Genomic DNA, 23,015 nt, shown 5'->3' on the forward strand with positions numbered 1-23,015 from the left:
TTATGTTGATCACCTGAAGATATGCACGGGCTGTCATAGCTGCTTATCCCCTTCAGTTTTGACCGCAACATCAGCCTTTAAGATCAGAGACGTGTGGAGGAAAACTTTCGGGCTGTCCCGAAAGACTTATGCCCACCATGCAAAAATGCAAGGAAGAATCGGCGAGCTCGGTAGAAGAAAAAAAAAAGAAAAATCCACAAAACTAAAGAAGCTTCACCAAAAATTATGCTCAACTACTAAAAAACTAAGAAATACAGTTATTAGGGCCACAGTTTTTCAAGAAAAAGTGAAGAACGACATTCGGAAAATGAAAACACGGCTTTCAAAAGGTTCTACTAATCCAGTCGACTAACTGATGATCGGCCTTCCTCCAGCACAAAAACCGATGCTGCTGATCAAAACCTCTTTGAACCCGAATTCGCACGGCATTCTCTTAATAATTTATTTGTTTAAGGCGGGATGATGTCGACAGAGGCAGTATTTTCACCTTTCACATTAAGCTATAAGCAGCAGCAAGGCTCGATATTTTAAAGAGCGGGCATGTAGTCAGCCACTCAGTTCTGTAGCGCAACCCTCTGGCTGATAATACATGGTAGCGCTGACAAAGGACACGGACAAGAAAAGGCACATTCAAGACAACACAGCACTATGCTGTTTTGAATGTGCCTTCTCTTGTCTGTGTCCTTGTCTGCACTACCATATTGTCGCGACGTTAAGAGAGAGGTCGTACTTGAAGACGCTGAGAAAACAGCAGCGGGTCGGTCTTTTTGTTAACTGCGTGAGAGAGAGTTCCTCATCTTTCTCGTTGTTGCGTTCTGCATAAAAGCGTGCAGATGCGCGTATGCGCTGTCGCCTTCGTCTTTTTCGCGGGACGCACGTGACATTTGCCTCCCTCCAAAAATGGCATCGTCCCGATGCGCAGCCAAGGCACTCTTCTTATAAAAACGCACATATGCACCGGAACGCACAGGACAAACGAGAGTTAGCTGGACAAGTAGGGTTTCATCCGGATGACATGCACGATTTCGGGTGAGCAGTTTCGGCGACTGGAACTGCGATCGCCGTCAAAAATAACTTCGTAGTTGATGTCGTTCAATCGTCGGGTGACTCGATATGGGCCAAAGTATCGTCGTAATAGCTTTTCTGAAAGTCCGCGTTGACGTATTGGGATCCAGACCCATACCTTGTCGCCTGGTTTGTAGGTTACCAATTTATGTCGTAGGTCGTACCGTTTCCCATCTTTGTGTTGCTGGTGACAAATACGCGCGCTGGCTAGCTGTCGGACTAAACGGCGTCATTCCGGTAGTTTCCTGCCGGGCAGTATTATAGGCGAAGGTCACATAAGGCAAGATTTCGTCCCAGTTCTTGTGTTCTGTGTTGACATACATGCAGAGCATGTCTGCGAGAGTTTTATTAAGCCGCTCTGTTAGTCCGTTCGTTTGTGGGTGGTACGCCGTTGTTCTCCGGTGAGCTGTACCACTGAGCCTGAGAACCGACTCCAAAAGTTCTGCCACGAACGCTGTTCCTCTATCCGTGATGAGAACTGTTGGAGCACCATGCCGAAGGACGACGTTTTCTATGAAGAAATGAGCCGCTTCTGCTGCTGTGGCCCTCGACATGGCTTTAGTTTCTGCGTAGCGAGACAAGTAATCAGTGGCGACAATGATCCATCTGTTCCCTGTGGTAGAAGTTGGGAATGGGCCCAGGAAATCCATTCCGATTTGGGCGAATGGCTTTGCTGGTACTTGAACGGAATGTAATAAGCCTGCCGGCCTGCCGGGTGGTGCTTTGCGTCTTTGACAGTCGGCACATGTTTGGACGTGGTGTTTCACAGCAGCAGGTAGGTTAGGCCAGTAGTAACTGTTTTGCAGACGGGACAATGTTCGAGTGTAACCGAGATGACCAGAGGTGACTTCATCATGGCAGGCTTGCAGAATTTCTTTTCGCAGTGATGCAGGGACGACGAGCAAGTATGGGCTGCCGGTGGGAGAAAAGTTTTTCTTGTATAGGACGTCGTTCCTTAAACAAAAAGATGGCACTCCTCTCGCAAAAATTCGCGGCACGTCTTCCCGTCGTCCTTCTAAGAAATCGATAAGCGAAAGTAGGTCAGGGTCACGACGCTGCTCTTGTAGATAGTGGCCGCGTTGATGACTCCCAAGAATGCGGCGTCCATAGACTCGTCATTAATAGCGGCAGGCTCAACGGGTGACCGCGAGAGACAGTCTGCGTCGGTGTGCTTCTTCCCTGATTTATAAATAATGGTCATATCAAACTCCTGAAGCTGAAAGCTCCAGCGTGCTAAACGGCCGGATGGGTCTTTCAAGTTAGTGAGCCAGCAAAGCGAGTGGTGATCACTGACGACCTTGAATGAGCGGCCGTACAGATACGGTCGAAATTTGAGAACTGCCCAAACCACGGCGAGGCACTCTTTCTCGGTAGTCGAGTAGTTCTCTTCCGTGCGAGAGAGAGCTCTGCTGGCATAGACTATCACTTTCTTGGAGTTATCTTGCCATTGTATCAGTACGGCGCCCAGGCCTAAATTGCTTGCGTCGGTGTGAAGTGCTGTTGGCGCTTCCTGGTCAAAGTGCGCCAGAACCGGAGGTGTTTGGAGGCGTTGGCGTAATTCATTGAACGCTGTTTGTTCCTTTTCGCTCTAAAAAAAGGGGACATCCTCTCGTGTGAGCCGCGTCAGAGGCGCCGTAATAGACGAAAAGTTGGCCATGAATCGTCGGTAATAAGCGCAGAGGCTTAAGAAGCGTCTCACTGCTCTTTTGTCATGCGGTGCGAGAAACTTTGCGACAGCGTCGATTTTGCCCGGGTCAGGTCGAACACCTTCGTGGCTGACCACGTGGCCTAAGAAGCAAAGTTCGTTGAAACCGAAATGGCACTTCTCTGGCTTTAAAGTCAGGCCAGCCGAACGTATAGCTTGTCGAACTGCGAATAATCGACTTAGGTGTTCCTCGAATGTAGCTGAGAAGACGACAACGTCGTCTAGATAAACCAAGCATGTCTGCCACTTAAGTACTGATAGCACAGTGTTCATTAAACGCTGAAAAGTGGCTGGCGCTGAGCATAACCCGAATGGAAGCACTTTAAATTCATAAAAACCGTCGGGCGTCACGAAAGCAGTTTTCTCATGGTCTCTCTCGTCGACCTCTATTTGCCAATAGCCACTTCGCAGGTCCATCGATGAGAAATAGCGTGCATGCCGCAGCCGATCAAGAGAGTCATCTATACGTGGCAGTGGGTAGACGTCTTTCTTCGTTACTTGGTTTAACTTGCAGTAATCTATACAGAAACGCAAGCTGCCGTCTTTCTTTTTAACCAATACCACGGGGGATGCCCAGGGACTCTTGGAAGGCTGTATTACGTCATCTTGGAGAATCTTCTGAACTTGCTTTTGGATCTCCTCACGTTCTTTCGGAGCCACACGGTATGGGTTTTGACGGATCGGTCTCGTATTTTCTTCAATGATGATTCGGTGCCGGGTCAGTGGTGTTTGCTTGACTTTCGACGTGCACGAAAAACAATTTTTGAACTGGGGTATCAGCTCTAGTAGGCGCTGTTTTTGCGAGGCTGACAGGGTCGAGCAAATGTTGACAGACAAAGGTGTCGAGGCTGGGATGGTCGCCTCGTCCGGTTGCAAAGCGAAGCAATTTCTGGCTTGGTCCACGTCGTCGTAGTAGGCAATCGCGGTGCCCTTCTGGATGTGACGACGCTCATTGCTGAAGTTGGTGATAAGGACTTCTGCCCGCCCATCAATTAGTGCCAGAATGCCTCTCGCTATTGAAACACCTTGCGTAAGCAATAGCGTGTCTATTAGCTCCGCGATCACCTCATTACGGCACGGCCGTTCACACAACACCGACACAAGGCAGTAAGATCTCGGCAGGAGCATCACATCATCGGCTACACGTAAACGTTGCAGTTGTTCTTCAGTGGTGGCGTCGACGTAAGGATGGACGGAAAAGGTGACGATACGTTCTGGGATGTTGATGACAGCACCGTACTCTCCCAGAAAATTCATACCCAAAATCAACTCTTTACAACAGTCTGGTAAAATGACAGAAGTGGCGACGAAGTTCGAATCATCGATTACGAGCCGAGCGGTGCATTTACCGGTTGGCGTCATTAGCTGCCCACCAGCACTCCTTATGCTCGGCCCACTGCACGGCGTCTTAACCTTCTTAAGGCGGTCAGCGAGCTCTTGTCGCATAATAGAGAAGTCAGCACCAGTGTCAACCAGTGCTGTTACGTGGTGTCCGTCTATAATAACGCTGAGGTCGGCACGTACAAATTCATTGGCAGTAGTACTGTGGTTGTTGTCGTCTTCGTCATCACCGTCGTCACGTCGTCTTTGTGTAGAGGCAAGGGGGTCTTTTTGGCGTCTCGGATATTGGCAACCTTGCCCCCGGAGGTCGCGGCAGTTAGTTTCCCTGGCACGGGCTTGGGGAGCGGTTTCTGATGGCGTCCGCGTATCTTTGGCGATTCGGGGAATTCTCACCTCGTGCAGGTGAGAGAGACCGCCAGCGACGACTTGGTGAAGACGCTTGGTTGGTCGGTAGGTGATTAGCACCATGGTCACGAGGGTCTTCAGAATAAAAAGAAGCGGGCCGAGAAAAGTTTCCAAACCGGGTTTCTCGATGACGGCAGTAGCGCGAGATGTGGCCTGGTTCACCGCAGTGGAAACAAAGGGGTCGACAGTCGGCAGTGCGCCACAAGTCGGTCCGACGTACTGGTGGTCGCCGCACAGGTTCACGCTGGCACCACGACAAGGTAACGGGCCGTGGCTGAAAGGGTGCTTCTTCTGGGGCAGGCGGATGACGGCGGACGGCATCAGCATAGGTCAGTGGACGTGGTTCGGGTGGTGGCGCCGATGATGGAAAGGCTTGCCGTAGTTCCTGGCGCACGATTTCTGCAACAGAAGCAACTGGGGGATCGGTAGACGGAAGGCCGAGGGCCCGCAGCTCTTCCCGCAGGATTTGTCGAATCATTTGCCGTAAAGAGTTTTCGGAAACGGCAGCGTTTTGAGCGGCGGCACCAACAGGCCTTTGGTCGGGCAGGCGGTCAAAGTGGCGGCATCGTTGCCGGAGCGCCCGCTCAATGACAGTCGCCTCTTTGATGAATTCATCCACCGCTGTTGGCGGATTTCGTACAAGGCCGGCGAAAAGCGGTTCCTTAACTCCCCGCATCAGATGACGAACTTTCCTTGCCTCGGGCATGTCAGGGTCAGCGCGGCGAAATAGACGGGCCATATCCTCAGCGAACATGGCCACGCTTTCGTTCGGCTTTTGCATGCGGGCTTCGATCATCTGTTGTGCAAGATCCCGTCGGTCCGCGCTCAGGAACGTCTCGAGAAGCTTTTGGCGGAAATTGTCCCAGGTTTGGAAAGTAGGCTCCGTGTTCTCGTACCATGTGCGAGCGCTATTTTCCATTGCGAAGTAGGCACGGCCAAGTTGCACGTTCCAACGATTCACCACAGCGGTCCGCTCGAACTGGTCGAGCCAGTCCTCGACATCTTCATACGGTTCTCCACGGAAGACTTCGGGAACACGAGGAGTCTCAAAAGTTACCTGGTAAGGGTGAGTCGTCTGGGCCGGGGGAAGATTCGCAGGCGCTGAAGGCGCCGCCATGTTGGTAACAGGAGATGCCGTCAAGAGTTCTGGGCTTAGGCCTAATAGGCGCCGGCTGAATCGGTGTACTGGAGTCGCAACAAGACGTTCAGGCTCCGGACTGGGTGTACGGTCACGAACAACGCTTTCTTGCATCAGGTTGCAGGCCCCAGCACCTCCACCAGTGTCGCGACGTCAAGAGAGAGGTCGTACTCGAAGACGCTGAGAAAGCAGCAGCGGGTCGGTCTTTTTGTTAACCGCGTGAGAGAGAGTTCCTCATCTTTCTCTTTGTTGCGTTCTGCATAAAAGCGTGCAGATGCGCGTATGCGCTGTCGCCTTCGTCTTTTTCGCGGGACGCACGTGACAATATATTATCATGCTACCATACCAACAAGCCCAAATTGCCACCCTCTGGGTGACTTTGCTTTAAAGCTTTTAACGCAGCACAAAAAGCGAATTTGAAAAAAAAGAATGAAGAATTTCTTCCTGGATAAGCTCGGCCTACCAAGATTGGAATATTGTTCGGTCTTATAATGCAGGGAAACGAGTTGCTACCTCTGGACGCAACTCAGGATCGGAGGGGACGCCAATAGCTTCGTCGACATCGACGCCACTCTCCGACATGTGGCACTTGAAATTCGCGGTTTCTCTGAGTTTCGGTGCTTTCCTTTTGCGCTTTGATGCTGCTGGCTTAGATAAGTGTATAAGAATATTCTGGATAATTCGAGGAACATCACCAGGCTTAGGTGTCCACCTGCCACATGGACTTTTCATGTTTCCCCTTACAATGTGCTCGTAGCAAGTGATTAGGTCCTCGGATTAGAAATCTAAGTCGGATATGTTGGTGGCAATGTATCTCGCATTAACACAATGTAGAGCAATGTTGACGAAGCTACTGGTGTCCCCTCTGATCCAAAGTTATGTCCAGAGGTAGAAACTTGGTTGCCTGCAGTACAAAACCGAAGAAAGTTCCAATCTAGGAATGTCGAGCTTATCCAAAAAGTCCTGTTTTTTTTTTTTTTTTTTCACAGTTGTTCAAAAGAAAGGTATGGCCGAAATCGACAAGGTAGCGGTTTTAACAAAACACTTCCCCTTTGTCCTTGGTTGTAAGGAGAAGCTTGTTCCCTCGTGCGCATACAGCGAACATGGTTTAGGAATCCAGTTGAAACTCACGAGCTTGCAGATGGTGTCAACTTTTCTCAGTTATGTTGATCACATGAAGATGTGCACGGGCTGTCATAGCAGCTTATTTACTTCAATTTTGACCGCAACATCAGCCCTCAAGATCCTGTATGTGTAGAGGAGTACTTTCAGGCTGTCCCAGAAAGACTTATGTCTTTGCTGTCATCTAGAAGGCCTTTTGTGGAATAGCAGCTGTTCAGACCTTGAGAACTGCAGGTTAATTTGGGGGTTTGAAGAAGTGCCTCTGATTGCAAGTGTTTTTCTCAGAGGCAGAGTCACTTCGACAGCCCGGCATGCTGCAGGTCGGCATGTTTACTATGTTAAACTGCGAATTCACTCAAGCATACATGATTGTCGTGTAACCTGTTAAATACTATTTGCGATGTCTGAAATCTAACCTTCAAGCTCTCGCCGATGTGGTATGAGCAAGCAAACTAAAAAAGAAAAACATTCAACGCTAGCGAGAAGCCGGCGGCGGCAGTGGCTTAATCTCAATGCTATCTATGCCAGCGCCGCCCCACCACTCGGCACCAACTCGGATACGAGTTGGTGCCGCCTCCGGAGCGGGCTTTTCCGACTGACAGTATATAAAGACATTGGCCCGAGCGGCAAGGTCTCAGGCTCATTGCACCCCGCTTGCTGGGAGCAAGACACGTGTTTGGGTAGTGTATGTGTGTATGTTTGTGGCGGTGCTGGCCTAATGGCCCCAATGAGTGCTGTGGGACTTGTTATTGGACAGTGCAGTATGAACCTATTTCCTGATTTAGGGATCTGGGGAAATGAGACTGTTTAAAATCAGCCCTCGCAAACTGTTCAGAGTGCTTGTTCAATGGAGAGCTTTTCAATGTAGAGCTTTGAGCCAGAGAGCTGTCGCCATGCACATAATCTAAATAAGCTCTCTCTACTAAGTTCAACTTCCTGCTGCCTCGACATTTCCTGCTCCCGGATCTCCGGTGCCTGCGGCAGGTCGGAACAGCACCCACTTTGACCCCCAGCGACACAGATATTAAATAACAGGCACCAAAAATTCGTCAAATTATTGAGCACTGAACGGTAAAATAATTACGGCACGTGTAGAAAGGAGCTTAACACACATGCTTTTTTTTTTACCTACGAAACACACTATGCGTAAACTCAGGCGATAAAAAACGAAGCATGCGTAGCCTATGCACTTCAAGAAAATAAACATACAAAAATTAAAAAATACGGTTCCGGGTAAGGTGCAAGACATTCAAATACAATTCATATGTGCTACAAGTGTGCAACAAGAATCAGTGTTACAAATGTAAACCTATTTCCAGAAAAGTGGCTTCCCGATGACTTAATGAAACCGGCGATAGGCTAACGCAACAGTCTTTTCTTCTGTTAATGTGAAATGATTCAACTATTTCCCTGGTTAGTTGGTTTACGTGATGAAAAACGACTATGGTGTCATCAAATAGTAGCACGCAGCCACACTGAGAACAGTATTGTTCTGTAATGAATTTAGTTGCGAGTGTCGTGTCTTTCTCGATTGTTACTTAACCTTATAGTAAAATGATGGATCACCATCTAGCCCAGTTATCAACCTTAGTGAACTTCATTTCTATTATGCTTGTATCGGCAGGCCTACTCCAACAATGTCTTCAAAATACATCAAAATCTACATATTGTCACGGGTGTAGAAAGGTACCTCAGGCACTGGCGCCGAAAGAATACAGAAGGAATGAAGACGACAATGTTGTTGTGGGGCTGTGTCTGGGCTGCCTTGTTGTCCTGCATCCTTGCGCGCTGTTGCAGTGTCAGCCCAATCAGTGTTAACTTATTAAATACTCCCCACTACAATATGTAGCCCACTATCATGAATATTTACTGGTAAAATTGACTAGCTGTGCAAACTTAAAGGAAAACGAAAAGGGAGACAGGTCTGCGCTTTTTTCTGTCTCCCTTCTCATTTTCGTTCAAGTTTGCGCAGCAAGTCCATTTTCAAGTATGAACCAATTAGTCTGCTAGAAAGTATTGCTTCACGGGTAAGTTTGGATTTCACTGGGCTTGAAAGAGCTCAGAAGAACGTATAAATTGCAGTGAATGAACAACATAAATACAATACAAATCTTTGTTCTTAATAGTATAATTTTAATAATGTATGAAACTTTGCATCCCGAAACCACGATATGACGCCGTAGTAGAAGGCCCCGGAAATTTAGACAATCTGGTGTTCTTTAATGAGCACTTACATAGAACAGTACACAGGGCTCCACCACTTCCCCTACATAAAAATGCAACCGCCGCAACCGGGATTGAACCTGTGGCCTTGGGGCCAGTAACCAAGCACCCTAGCCACTGTTGCACTGAGGCGTATTGTTCTTGATGATGATAATAATATTATCTGGGGTTTTGCATGTCAAAACCATTATGAGCCTTGCCGAAATGCAAAACTTAGAATATTTTCAACCATCTGGTCTTCTTTAACGTGCAATGACATTGCATAGTTTAAGCACTGCAGCCGGGATAGTCTTCTTTCCTGTGCTCGTCGTATTCCTTGTGCTGATATGTCACTCAGTCCTGGGCCACTAATCCAGCTAAAATGATCCAGCCTGTTCACGAGAGCATGTTCAGAAACAAATGAAACTACCAGCGCAGATAGCTCGCAGGAGCTTCGAAAAACACCTGTGTCGCCGATAGCTAGCGCCAAAGAGGCGAGTTGAAAGGGAACTAGCGATTTCACGGGCAAAGATGGGCATTCGGTGGCCCGCATCGAAGGGGAAGATTAAGTGGCCGTGCTCTATGTAACAAAGTAACAGTGCGAAAAACTCTTGATATATTTAATTTTCACCATGGACAACCTTAGAATATTGTCCCGAATTTTGTCATTTGGGCACGAGCATGGATCTTCCGTGGCCCTGGCAACTCCAGGGCCAAAGCTAGCACTCGTTACTGCATGCAGGTGGACCTCGCACTATCATGTGCGTATGTGCCTCCAAACCCCCAAAAAAATTACTTTTGCGTTGGCAGTGCCACTCTTTTATGGCTGCAGAAGTGTCTGAATGTCACTTGTTTAAGTGCATAGGTGATGCCGTTTGAAAAGAAAAAAAACTTTTTTTTGCGTTGCAACGCTTGCACTTAGCGTCACATGTTGCGCTGCACATACAGAGCGCTGTACTGAATAGTATTTTACGGTATCTGTGTCGTTTGCTCTTCAGTTTCAATGCCATGCGGACGTGCACGATTTCACTGCGCACGTGGAGTGGCCCACGACGATGTTTAACTTTGCTTTTACAGTAGACTCGCAATAATTCAAGGTCTGATAATTTATACCTTCAATAATTTCAAACAAAATTTGCAATTTTTTTTGTTGGCCCTCTATTTTTTCAATCTATTTAAAAGCCTCCTAATTCAAACTCCATCATTCGGTTAATTCATACTTTTTGCAGGTTCATATCAAAAAATATCTGCTGCTCTCCCACTACTATTTAAAAGTGTGTGTGCGTATATAATCCTGACAGTCTATAAATGAAAAATAACCATATAAAGCCTTCAAGGAAAAAAGGCTTTGCAAGTAAACAAATGTTTGAAATCAAGCGTGTGCATGGTAAACCGTGACGCTTCTCAACTGGTATAGAGAGCTTTGTGCTAAAGGCACATACCTATAGCAATGAAGCAGTTGGATATTCACGATTCTGTAAAAGGTCTGATCAGCAGTAAATGGCCAATAAACTTGTGTACTTTACACATCCGCTTTCTGTTCACTGCATGCAGTTAGGGCTTAAAGACACCTAAAGTTTTTTAATGTGATAAAATCAACACCTAATCATAATGTGTGCTGTCACCTGACCCGGAGTCATCTATTTGAGAGATTCTGAGAATTCAAACGAAATTCAGAAGTCCCTTTGAGTTTGAATTAACGAGGGTCGGCTGTATTTATTTATTTTATGCGGACAGCCACGTTGTCACTACCGAGGAAATGTTCGATCGTGACTGCGCAGCACTCACTTGATGTCCACTATATAGGAGGCTACTACTCTCAGCACCCCGAGGGCAAAAGTTCTACCATGCAGCTTTTTAAACAGACATGCCGCAGGGTAGTTGGGCTCAAACCCATTTATGATGATGTGATTTCGACATTGGTTACTATGCATAAGGTGCCATAGTCCTGCGTATCTCGCGGAAGCATATCACGAGCGACAGTACTAAAAATGAAGCTGTACCGTTATGCTAACAATAAAACAAAATTCAGAAAAGCTTCTGCTGCAGTCAAACCTGGATATAATAAAATTGACAGATTCCTGGGAAAGTTCATTATTGAAAAGATCTGGTTATATACAGGTTGTTGGGTCTCAAAATGAGGCAACCCACTCTCAGAGCACACGGATACATTTTTACTCGCCTTGTGGCAAAAGACTAGGCCATCACCGAGTCAATCTTTTTTGTGTTTTCCCTCCTGTGCAGGTTCTGATAGCCACAGCGACCTTGGCTTGGGGTGTCAACTTCCCGGCCCATCTGGTTGTTGTAAAAGGCACCGAGTACTATGATGCCAAGGCTTCACGCTATGTGGACTTTCCGATCACTGGTTTGTTGAGCACACTGAGCCTTGCTTTGCTGGACTATCACGCTTTATTTATGCTACATTATCATTTTCAGTATGGGCGGTAACAGCACACAAACTCACGGGACGAAAAGAAGGGACGCAAACAAGCGCCGTCTCTCAACTGAAGATTTATTGAAATATACAAATCATCTGAACACATAAGATAAAAATGCGGAGCATGTGCAGAGGGGCCAGCGTGGGTCTAATTTTACGCTATGGGTAACTGCGCAAGCGCTATATATTCAATTCCAACAAACGTGCTACTGATTAAGATTTTTTTTTATGTAAAGATATAGATGTTTGACTAACGCAGGACTCCCCTTTTTTTTTTATTTAGAATACTTCCGTAAGTTCTCTTGTGATCTGATCGTTATGTTTAAAGAGCACTGTCGTTTCATTGAACAAAGGCTGGCACCCACAGCTTGAGCTAATGAATTGTGTGAAAGAATGCATTACGGAGGATAACGACGAGTGAAATTTCCAAAACCAATGTGGTTTGAATGTAGAAACATTTCTAGAGTTATTGATGTTCTATTTGCGATCAACTTTTATTGTTTTGGAAAGGAAAACAATGGTCCAAAAAGTGGGGGTCTGTATTAGGTCTTGGGTGGCAAGAGTTCTCAGCGACATCTTTCTCAGGAAAGTGGATTCCAGACTCAAAAGAAGTTTGAGGGGAAGGTGGTTCATGTCGCCCATTATGTGAATGATTACTTGATAGCAGTTCCCAAAAGTAAGGAGCACATGAATGTTGAAAAGGTTCTGCAGATCTTTGAAGAAACTGAGATGGGGCTGAAATTCACCAGCAAAATGCCTTCACAGCATGCCTTACAGTTCCTAGACATAAAGATAACTTTTGCCAACCACCGCTATTGTTGGGCGTATAACCCAAGATCAGTAACACCTTTTCTTACTTACAAGTCTGGTAGTGAAGAAGGACATCGCTACGTCTAGGCTTGGGGCTGCGATTCTGAAGTCGTGCAGGCACCAGGTGGAAAAAAAGCTTTTATGAACAGGTGTGTCGCCTTCAGATAACCAGCTTCCCGACGCCTGTTATCACTTCTGGTTGTGAAGGTCTGATACGTCCAAACAAAAAAAGGAGAAAAAAAGTTAAAAAACAAGAAAGGTCAATGAAATGTGCCATTATGCCCTACAAGCATCGATTAGCCCATGGACTAAAGAATGTGGCATCACGATTCGATGTACAGTTTCTATTCCCAGCAACAAACAAATTAGGAAAATTGTGCCCTATGGTGAACAAAAAGCATAACAAAAAGAACTCTAGCCAAAATAAATGCAGTGCAAAACACAGGGACGTTTCACTACTCTGTGTACTAGGCGTGGTGTACAGAGTTCCCTTAACATGCGGAAGGGTTTATATCGGGCAAACAGGGTGTTGTCATTATGTACGGCTAAAAGAACATTCTGGAACCTTCAAGACCAGCACGTACGCGAATCTGCCTTCGCACTGCCACACAAGTGGGTGCCGGCCTTTGTTCAATGAAACGACAGTGCTCATAGCAATCAGATCACAAATGAACTTGTGGAAATATTCCAAACCGAAAAGGAAGGGGAGTCCTGCGTTAGTCAAACAACAATATCTTTACATGAAAAAGAAGAAATCCTAATCAGTAGCATGTTTGTTTGAATTGAACTTGTAGCGCTTGCGCAGTTACCCATAGCGTAAAATTGGTCCCTCGCTGGCCCCTCTGCACATGCTCTGCATTTTTATCTTATGTGTTCAGATGATTTGTATATTTCAATTAACCTTCAGTTGAGAGTCAGTGGTTGTTTGTGTTTCTTCTTTTCATCCCATCAGCTTGTGTGCTGTTACCGCCCATAATGTATCACCAACTAGCCCAACTATCAGTCTTGCTTCATTATTTTCAGCCCGTTTTCATTTACTGCTGGACAAAGAGCTAGCTCTCTCAATGATATCCAGCTTACCCTTATCCTGTACAAGCTGATTCCATTTTATCCCTGCCAACTTGTTTATTTCGCCTTCCTCAACTCGATTTCTCGTCTCTTAGTAAGCTTTCTGTTCTGACTGACGATTGGTTGTTTGTTGTACGCATAGTGTTGCCACTCCAGGTCCATTTTTTTTGCATGATGTCTACTGGTATGTGTGTCGCACTTGTTTGTTCCCCGACCCATCCTCCGATCACCTAGTGTTATTCCTATCATTTTACGTTCCATTGCCCACTGGGTAATTTTTTTGTTTTCTCCAGTGCTGTTATTCTCTAAGTTTCAGACTCGTATGTATGCAATGGTTGTATATTTTCATAGGCTTGTGCGAATAGTAAATTTCAAAGCAAATAATGATCTTGGTCAAATGATTTTAAATCATATTTGGCTTGTATATATCACATATTATGATGAAAAATAGACTTATGTCATGACCCAACTAACTTGCACAATTTTTTTTTATTGAAACAAGGTTTGTGAAAAGGCCATTCTTTCACAGCTTAGCACCCCTTTAGAGCAGTGAAACCACCTTTACAAGGGATTATTTCTCCATTTTAAATACTTCAACATTTTTGACTATTTAAATTCTAATTGAACTGAATTCGAATAATATTTGAAGCACTCAGACATTTGCAAAGGCTTCACTTTTTAACTTTATTGATATTGACAGTGGTAGATTTCCTGACATTATTAGGAAAGGGTTGCTGAATGCACTCCAGCCCATTGATATTTTTTAATGAATTATCTTTCATGATTAGTCTCTCCTATGTGTACATTATCTTGTGTACACTCCAATGTACGGGTGTCGATTTTAAACTTACTGTGTTTTGCCAGGCTATTCTGCATTATCATTTTTTCTTTATTATATACATTTAGGCCTACTTCAATACCTTCTCGCTATAACTCTTTTGTTACCACTCCTATTCAAATCAATCGCCAGTGATTCATGCTTTGAATCATTAATTTTGGCTTGTTGAATTTGTTTCTCATGTACCTAGAACTTTCTGGTAGTTAGTCCAGCCACAGGACTTTCAGAATCAGTTTGAATTTGGATGTTTTGGCAAGATAGGTAATTTTGACAGACCTTTAAACAAACCAATGTTTGTATGTTAAGAACATGCTTGGTTGACAAATTCGAGAGAGAGATTGATTAAACGTTTATTAGTATTGTCTTTTCTGGTAACTGACTGGTAACTAAAGGGGTTCTAGAGCTCCACTGGCTGTAGCGGCTCGCCGGACCTGATCCAGGGTTGCCAGTTGGCTTCCCTAGGCCTAATCCGAGAGTCGCGCCTCCCACGACTGATGTTGTTACGTGTGTGCTTGTATGAGTATTGAGATTGCCACAACAGGATGCAAGGGACAGCTGTATGTAATATGTGTAAGTGTTGGTATCTCTCCACACCTTGGACACACAAGGCAACGCCCAAAGACTCGTAGATGGTTCGATTATGTCCTTAGCGAGCATCTTGCCGACTTCCGTTTGTATGGTGGTGCGCTCAGTCGTGGAGAAACAGTAAGGATGACGATGAATGGGTCTTGCACCCTGTTTTCAATACGATGAGTTACCAGAGACGTTGGGAGGAGGCGAAATTAATAACATAGCACTATGACAACAACAAAAGGCATAGGTCGTCGCTTTGGGAAGGTGAAAGGTTCAGGGAAATCATGTCGGCAATGAGTCATCAAGTGCTGCTAGGGCGGCTTGATGCCGACTGTGGCACATCGATGGCCAGGCCAACAGGGCAGTCTAAAGGTACCCAAAGTGATACCTTCGAGAAGAATTGTTCAGAGCAGGCAGGCATGCATGCTTGTTTTGCAGAAACAGTCACCAGTGAGTGAGGCAGAGCTACACGATGCGTCAGAAGAATGTCCAAAGAAAGGGTACTGGAGGGTGCAAAGTGAATGAAACGTGCGTCGCGTCTGGGCGCAAGTGAACGAACTGGACTACGCATAAATGTTGGGAAACGTGATGCTGAGGTCAGGCATATCCAGAAGCTGTAAAAGACCAGAAGAAAGATCATAAGCGCAGAAAGCGTGCTCACAAAGTCATGGCCGAGTATGAGGTCACGGGTGCAGTCATTCAGAACAGCAAAATGGACAGACCTTGCGGTAAGCGAAACTCTCAAACAGTACACATTCCAATAATGCAAGAAGTACTGCCATCGGGGATATGGACAACAGGCGGTAAGGCGGACGTAACGAGTTTGTGGAGGCGACGACAAAGGTCTGATATGACTGTTGATTGGGCTTCAGTGTCGATTAACGTCTAAACAGGCATGCCATCTACTTCCACATCCAAAATGGGTTGTTGAATAGCCAGAGTCAACAGAGGATTTCCGGATCGGTAGCCAATGCAGCATCACCTCCAGGAGCTGCACTTGTCATTTTTCCGAGGAAGGACTGCGAGAGTACACCGAAGGTGAGTGATGGGGCACAGGCTAGGAGGTTCTATAGAACCTCTGGAGTGGCAATTCTGGCCGCCGCCAATGGGAGCAAGTGAAGTCGTCGCCGGCCATATTGCTAGAGGAAAAACGGGGCGGAACTACTATAGACTGCAATGGAATACGTGCATTGCGCGCGTCGGTTTGCAGTTCCACGATAAAAAAGAAAATGAGATGGAAACCACTTTTAGGTTACACATACGAATAAATGACTCTTCTTGTTTATGAAACAAATTATTTCATGCGCCCATTGTCAGCTGCACGCTTTCAGATCAATCTGTAGTCGAGGGATGCTTCGCATATCGAGCTTGCTGACGCACTATTGCATTACAAAATTGTTGTAGTATATATTGGGTGTTTTAAGAAATGTGCCTTCACATACTCAAGATCAAGGGGAACGCGACATTTGCTTGCCTCTTTCAAATATGTGCTTGTGTGTCTGCTGATTACCACAGAATATATATAATAAAGAAGTTGAAGTAATTAAAGCTAAAGTTAGAAAAGAGAGGTAATTAGGTAAACTGGGAGTCACCAGTAATTTTTCTAGAGTTGTCGATTTCTAACCAATTTACAGGCGGAACCAAAACCAAAGCACCGATGTCACGTGCAACCGACAAGCTCCAGGAGACGTACTCCAGAAGACGTACCCCAAATGAACCGTTTATAAGAACGATTGCAGTGGCGTTAGTTCTGAAAAATATTTACCATCTTCCGTTGGTGACGTGTGCTGTCATGGCAAGCGCAGCCTTCAGAGCCTAGAAACGAGGTAGCTCAATGTTTGATATAACGCCACTCACTCATTTTGGCAGCTTCGTCTATTGGCGTTTTGGTTTCGGTTTCGTTGGCAAGATAGAATGGATTTCAAAGGTGTCTCATCTTGTTTTAGATGCAATTGCTTATTTTCGTGTATATTCTATTGAAGCTACGTCGAAAAGGTAGAAACTAACAGGTTTTTGCAGATGCGCTCGGAAAGCAGGAAAAATTGAAGGTGCACTGCCAGGCCACAGTCTGGTTGTCTGCCCAATTCTGTCGAAGCAGCATTCTTCGAAGTGAATAGAACAGAGGTGGTCACCGTTCGTAGCCCTCCAACTATTTCTTCGAACAGCACGTTCCTAGGCAGAACGCAGCACACTGTCTTTCGAAAACCTGTAACACGGATAATCACGGCATGGAATTTTTCTCTACGTTTGCGAATTCCTCAATAAACATGCACCATATTCAATATTCTCTCACCAAAAAAATATACATGCACGTCGTCAGTCTTGCCTTGTAAGACAACACCAGAAAACTTAGAATTCAACGGGCATTCAGACGTCCTACTTGTTTCAATTGTTTGATATGTGCAGCCATAGACAGCAAATGTTTCATCTATAAACTTCAAACTCATAGGCAACATCGTGTCATCGAGCATTTAAAGCTTCAAGTTACCTTCCATGCAGCTATACGCATGTATTACACGCATGCGCTTTTCTCATATTGTTTTTAATTTAACAGCATACGCGAAAAAACAGGCGATCGTCAGCGAACGAAGCTAGTGTGAAGAGGTTTATTTGTCGTTAACGACAACGGCAAGACAGTGTGATGAACCGTCCAGCAGAGACCGGCACAGAAGTGACCGGTCTCTGCTGTGCCGAGAAGCACGAGCCGAGAAAGCCTGGTGTTGGCGATGCTGCTCGCTGCAGGCAAATCTTCTTCACAATCGCCCCCCCTGAAAAAGGAGCCATCCTGGCGACTTGAGAAGTTTCAGGCAGAGGCTCATGGTACGGTTTCAGTCGGGAAACATGAACGATTTCACGTGCACGCCGGCGCATGTCGTCCGATCGGGAAACTGGTTCAATTAAGAAATTAACCGGAGAGGTTTTCTCCAAAACGGTGTAAGGCCCCTTGTACCGGGGGACAAGTTTCGAGGAGAGTCCAGGAGCTTAGTTGGGGATAGCAAGCCACACCAGAGACCCCGGGGCATAGATCGGATCCAGAAGAGAGGTACTACGGTTTTATTTCTGGCGTTGTTGTTCTTCCGAGGTGAACACACGGGCGAGCTGGCGGCACTCTTCGGCTTGCCGAGCAGCATCGAAGATAGGTGGACACTCCGAAGCATCAGGACAGTAGGGAAGTAGGGTATCAATTGTATGGGGAGGCTCGCGTCCATAAAGAAGAAAGAAAGGTGAGAATCCCGTGGTGGTTTGTATTGCGATGTTATATGCGAACGTGATGTATGGGAGAACACGGTCCCAGTTGCTATGATCAGATGCCACGTACATTGAGAGTATATCACCCAGCGTGCAGTTGAACTGTTCCGTTAGCCCGTTAGTCTGCGGGTGGTATGCTGTCATTTTCCGATGAATGACGTGGCATTCCGAAAGTAGAGTTTTGACGACCTCGGAGAGGGAAGCATGGCCTCTGTCACTAAGGAGCTCTCGAGGTGCACTATGTCGAAGGATAAAGCATTGTAAAATGAAAGAAGCGACATCCTGAGCTGTAGCGCTCGGCAAAGCGGCTGTTTCGGCGTAGCGTGTCAGGTGGCCAACCGCCACTATAATCCACCGATTACCATCTGGTGTCAATGGAAGGGGGCCGTAGAGGTCAACACCGACGCGATCAAATGGCTTGGCAGGGCATGGAAGTGGCAGCAATGCGCCAGTCGCATGTGGCGGTGTTGATTTGCGTCGCTGGCAGTCACGACAGCACTGCACGAATTTGCGTACAAAATTGTACGTGCCGCGCCAGTAATAGCGATGGCGAAGGTGTTCATATGTTTTGAACACTCCGGCGTGGCCACATTGCAGATCGTTGTGAAGAGAGGCGCATACTTGCGATCGTAAAGTGCTTGGAATGACCAGTAGCCACCGGTGGCCATAGGGAGCGTAGTTGCGTCGATGAAGAAGTTGATCACGGATGACGAAATGGAAAGCTTGACGTCGGAGGGATCGAGCTACTGGAAGGTTGGGCGTGCCAGATAAATATTCGATAAAAGAGGCGATCCACGGGTTGTGGGAATTGAGGCTAGCCCGCTGCCTTTGCGCGGGCTTTGCCGCCTTTTCTGCCGTTCTCATGTCCCGACATGTCTGCCCTCCTTTGCTGTCTGCCGCGCTGAGAGAGCGGAGTGACGTTTAACTCCCTCACCCGGTAGCGGATGTTGACGGTGGCGCCGCGCGCGGGGACTCCCAAGAGAGGTTTTCGCGCGCTGCGTCGGGAGCGGTCAGATACTCTCCGGGACAGCAAACGGTGAGCCACGCTATCTTTCCCGTCCGTCGACTCCCGTCAGTCGGGGGCTCGTTGGACTTCGCTGACGGCGCCTCGCGCCCAAGGTGAACGCTCACCTGTTGTTGCCCCGCTGCGTACGCACGGCCGAAGGGCGGTACGGTGTCCTAGTGCGTGGCCTCGCTACGTCGACCCGTCTCCCTTCGAAGCCTACGCGAGCGCCTTTGTCCTCGCTCGAGCAACCGGGCCTTTGTTCCGGTGTCTCCGTGGATCACCTTTACCGCGGAGACGTGCTCGTGGCACCCTGTGTAGTACTTTGTGCCCGTGGCGTGGATAAGCCTACTTGCTTTCCCGCCGCGCCTTTTTGCAACGGGCTGTACTGCGTTTGGTGTTGCCACAATGAAGTGTTGCGACTTGAGCAGTATCGTGTTCTCGCCACGGCGACGGTTAACGCGTGCCCTGCGGCTCGCTAAGACCGGACCCACGCTGGTGGCCGTACTCCTTCGGGATACGTGTACACCACAGGGTCACGACGTTGTTCGGTGGCAATCGAGTCGAGATTTAGCGATGACAAGGTCTGGAGGCAAGTGTTTCCGCACGTCGGATCTGGTCGTGAAGGTGAGCGGGACAGGGCATCAGAGTGTTTGCGTCCACAGCGGTATACGACGAGTATATGTCGTACTCCTGGATGCGGAGTGCCCATCGCGCAAGGCGGCCAGAAGGGTCTTTCAACGTGGAGAGCCAGCAAAGTGCGTGGTGATCAGTTACTAGATTGAACGGGCGGCCGTACTTATACGGCCGGAATTTTTCAAGCACCCACACCGGAGCCAAACACTCTTTTTCTGTCACGCTGTAATTAGTTTCTGCTTTCGTCAAAGTGCGGCTAGCGTAGGCTAGAACGTATTCTGAATAGCCGGGCTTTCGATGAGCGAGGACAGCGCCTAGCCTGACGCCGCTGGTGTCGGTGTGCACTTCGGTAGGAGCCGTCGGGTCGAAGTGGCGAAGAATAGGTGGGGAGGTGAGCAGACGGCACAGAGTAGTGAAGGCAACGTCACATGCAGGGGACCAGGAGGAGAAGTTCACGTCACCGCGAAGAAACTGGGTTAACAGTGACATGATAGATGTAAAATTGCGGACAAAACGCCGGAAATAGGAGCATAGGCCTACAAAACTGCGAAGTTCTTTCGTGGTCGTCGGCTTGGTAAATTCTGCGACTGCTCGAAGTTTTGCTGGGTCAGGTAATACGCCGTGCTTGGACACGATGTTGCCTAGGATAACAAGGTCGCGTGCAGCGAAGCGGCATTTTTTCAGGTTAAGCTGCAGGCCAGCCTTGGTCAGATAAGTCAAAACGTGCCTGAGGCGAAGGAGGTGCGTAGGAAAGTCATGGGAGAAAACCACGACATCGTCGAGGTAACAGAGGCATTCCATTCGAGGCCACGTAGCGTATTATCCATAAGACGTTCAAACGTGGCAGGCGCGTTACAAAGCCCAAATAGCATGACGTTAAATTCGTATAGTCCATCTGGTGTAATAAATGACGTTTTTTGGCGATCAGCTTCAGCCATGGGACCGGCCAGTAGCCAGACCGCAAATCTAGTGACGAGAAGAATTCCGCTCCGTGGAGGCTGTCAATGGCGTCATCAATGCGTGGCAAAGAATAGACGTCCTTGCGGATTATCTTATTCAAACGACGACAGTCCACGCAAAATCGGACAGATCCGTCTTTCTTATGCACCAGGACGACGGGAGACGCCCATTGACTGTGAGATGGTCGAATGACGTCTCTACGAAGCATATCTTCGTCTCGATCGTTGATCACGCTGCGCTCTTCAGCGGAGACACGGTATGGTCTTTGACACAGTAGCTGGTGTAGGCCGGTGTCAACATAATGTATAACTTGTGAAGTGCGGCCCAGTTGAGGTTGCGACACATCGAAAGAACTCCCGAACTCATGCAGAAGATTCAGCAGATCGGCATGTTCGATGGGAGTGAGAGTGTCGGCGATGGCGCTGGAAAACGTATCATTGGACGACTCCCCGAGTGCCGACAGTGCTTTTGGGGGGTCGCAGTAGTCGTCCGGGACATCAACCAAAGACGAAGGGTCGAGATTCTGCACGCGGTCGAGACATTCCCTCGCAAGCAAAGTGACAGGTGTGGAAAGCAGATTGCTTACGAACATGTTGCTTCTTCCGGCAGCAAAGTTAATTTTTGCGAAAGGCAGCGGCAAAGCTCAAATTTGAAGATATCGGAAGGCATAAAAAGGACTGTAGCGTTAGTGTAGGCGTTGCATAAAACGGGAACAAAAACGAAATTTCCAGGCGGAATATCGGTATCTTCATGAACCAGCAACTTCGGCAGCTGATGAAGAGCATCCAGTAATGGGACATCACACAAGAATGAAAACTCAACTTCGGCGCGTGCGCAGTCTATGACGGCATTATGGCGGGATAGGAAGTCCCACCCGAGGATGACGTCATGCAAACAGACAGCGAGAACAATAAACTCCACGATGTAAAGAATGCCTTCGATGGACACTCTTGCAGTGCAGGCTGCGAGAGGCGTTACTTGCTGTGCGCTTGCGGTGTGAAGCGACAGTTCTGAAAGCGGCGTTGTCACTTTGCGTAATAAACGGCAGAAATTAGCGGCAATGACAGAAACAGTGGCGCCGGTGTCCACAAGGGCGAAAGTACAATAACCTTCAACAGTTACTGCGACCACGTTAGTGGGAGAGGAGCGAGGGCTTAGACAGTTCGAAAACGGCGCAGTTCTTGCCTCTTGAACTGCGGTGCTTAGTTTTCCTGGTCGGAGGGTCCGGGCCGACGACGCATAAGGGAGGGAGATCGCCGATGAGGAGAAGGTGCGCGTTGCGGCTGAAAGTCAAGGTGGTCAGTAGGGGCATAGCGAGGTGACGAGACCGGCCCGTATTGGGCGAAGGGTTGGCTGCCTGGTTGCGACGACCGGGCATAGTTGCCGAACGTCTGAGGTCGACGGCGGCAGTAGCAGGCAGTGTGTCCAGGAGTGAAGCAGTCGTAGCAAATCGGTCGGTTATCGGGCGTCCTCCAAGGTTTGGCGACTGGTGCTGCCGCCCAAGGTGCAGTATAAGCAGCTGGGTGTGCGGGCTGTGAGCGCGTGGTGTAGGGTGGTTGCGGGAGCCTACGTACAGCGTCTGCATATGTGAGCGGCGCGACTACGGGCTGCATCTTTTGCGAAAAGGTGACAGGAGGAGCCACAGGCTACGCTGCACAGGTTAGGGGCGCGGCCACAGGCTGAACGGCTGGCGGATAGGCGACAAGAGCGCTTACCGGCTGTGCGACACCCGGGCAGTGACCACGGCTAGATTGAGGTGGCTCGTAGTGCGCATGGGAAACAGCTTGTGCAACCTCTTCCGATATAGCAGTGCAAAGCGGGGCAGGTAGATGGGTGGTGGTCTCGTGAGTAAAGCGCACTAGGGAAAGTTGGCGGGCGACTTCCTCACGGACGAAGGCTCGGACTTGCTGAAGCAATGGTGAATTGTCAGGCATGGAGTCGAAACTGGACAGCGACTCACCACCAGGCTGAGGCTGCCGAGTCAGAGTGCGTTGCTTCTTCAACTCGTCGTAGCTCTGACACAAGCTGACGACTTCAGAAACTGTGCTTGGATTCCTAGCCAAGAGCATTTGAAAAGCGCCATCGTCGATGCCCTTCAGGATGTGTTTGACCTTGTCCGACTCAGGCATGGTGTCATTCGCGCGTAGACAAAAGTCGACGACATCCTCAATATAGCTGGTAAAATTTTCTCCAGTCTGCTGAGAGCGGACGCGCAAGCGCTGTTCTGCCCGCTGCTTGCGGACAGCCGGCCGACCGAACACTTCGGCACATGACGTCTTGAAGACGCTCCATGTGGGAATGTTGTGTTTGTGGTTGTTAAACCACAATTTTGCTACGCCAGTGAGATAAAATATGACGTGGCCCAGCTTGTCGGCTTCATCCCACTTGTTATTGGCGCTCACCAGCTCGTAGTGCTCGAGCCAGTCTTCCACGTCGGTCCCATCTGCACCGCTGAAGACTTTC

At 47.9% G+C, this 23,015-nt stretch overlaps 1 protein-coding gene across 1 annotated transcript in view; it reads left to right on the top strand.

The window, feature by feature from the left end:
• LOC119175108 (activating signal cointegrator 1 complex subunit obelus) overlaps positions 1-23,015 on the top strand; it is a 526,436-nt gene that overhangs the window by 390,224 nt on the left and 113,197 nt on the right. The window contains exon 28 of the mRNA XM_037426343.2: positions 11,223-11,343. Within this exon, the coding sequence (XP_037282240.2) occupies positions 11,223-11,343 (121 nt within the window). The remainder of the gene's footprint in view (positions 1-11,222; positions 11,344-23,015) is intronic.

This window comes from Rhipicephalus microplus, chromosome 5 (assembly GCF_043290135.1).
Source record: "Rhipicephalus microplus isolate Deutch F79 chromosome 5, USDA_Rmic, whole genome shotgun sequence".
Lineage (NCBI taxonomy): Eukaryota > Metazoa > Arthropoda > Arachnida > Ixodida > Ixodidae > Rhipicephalus > Rhipicephalus microplus.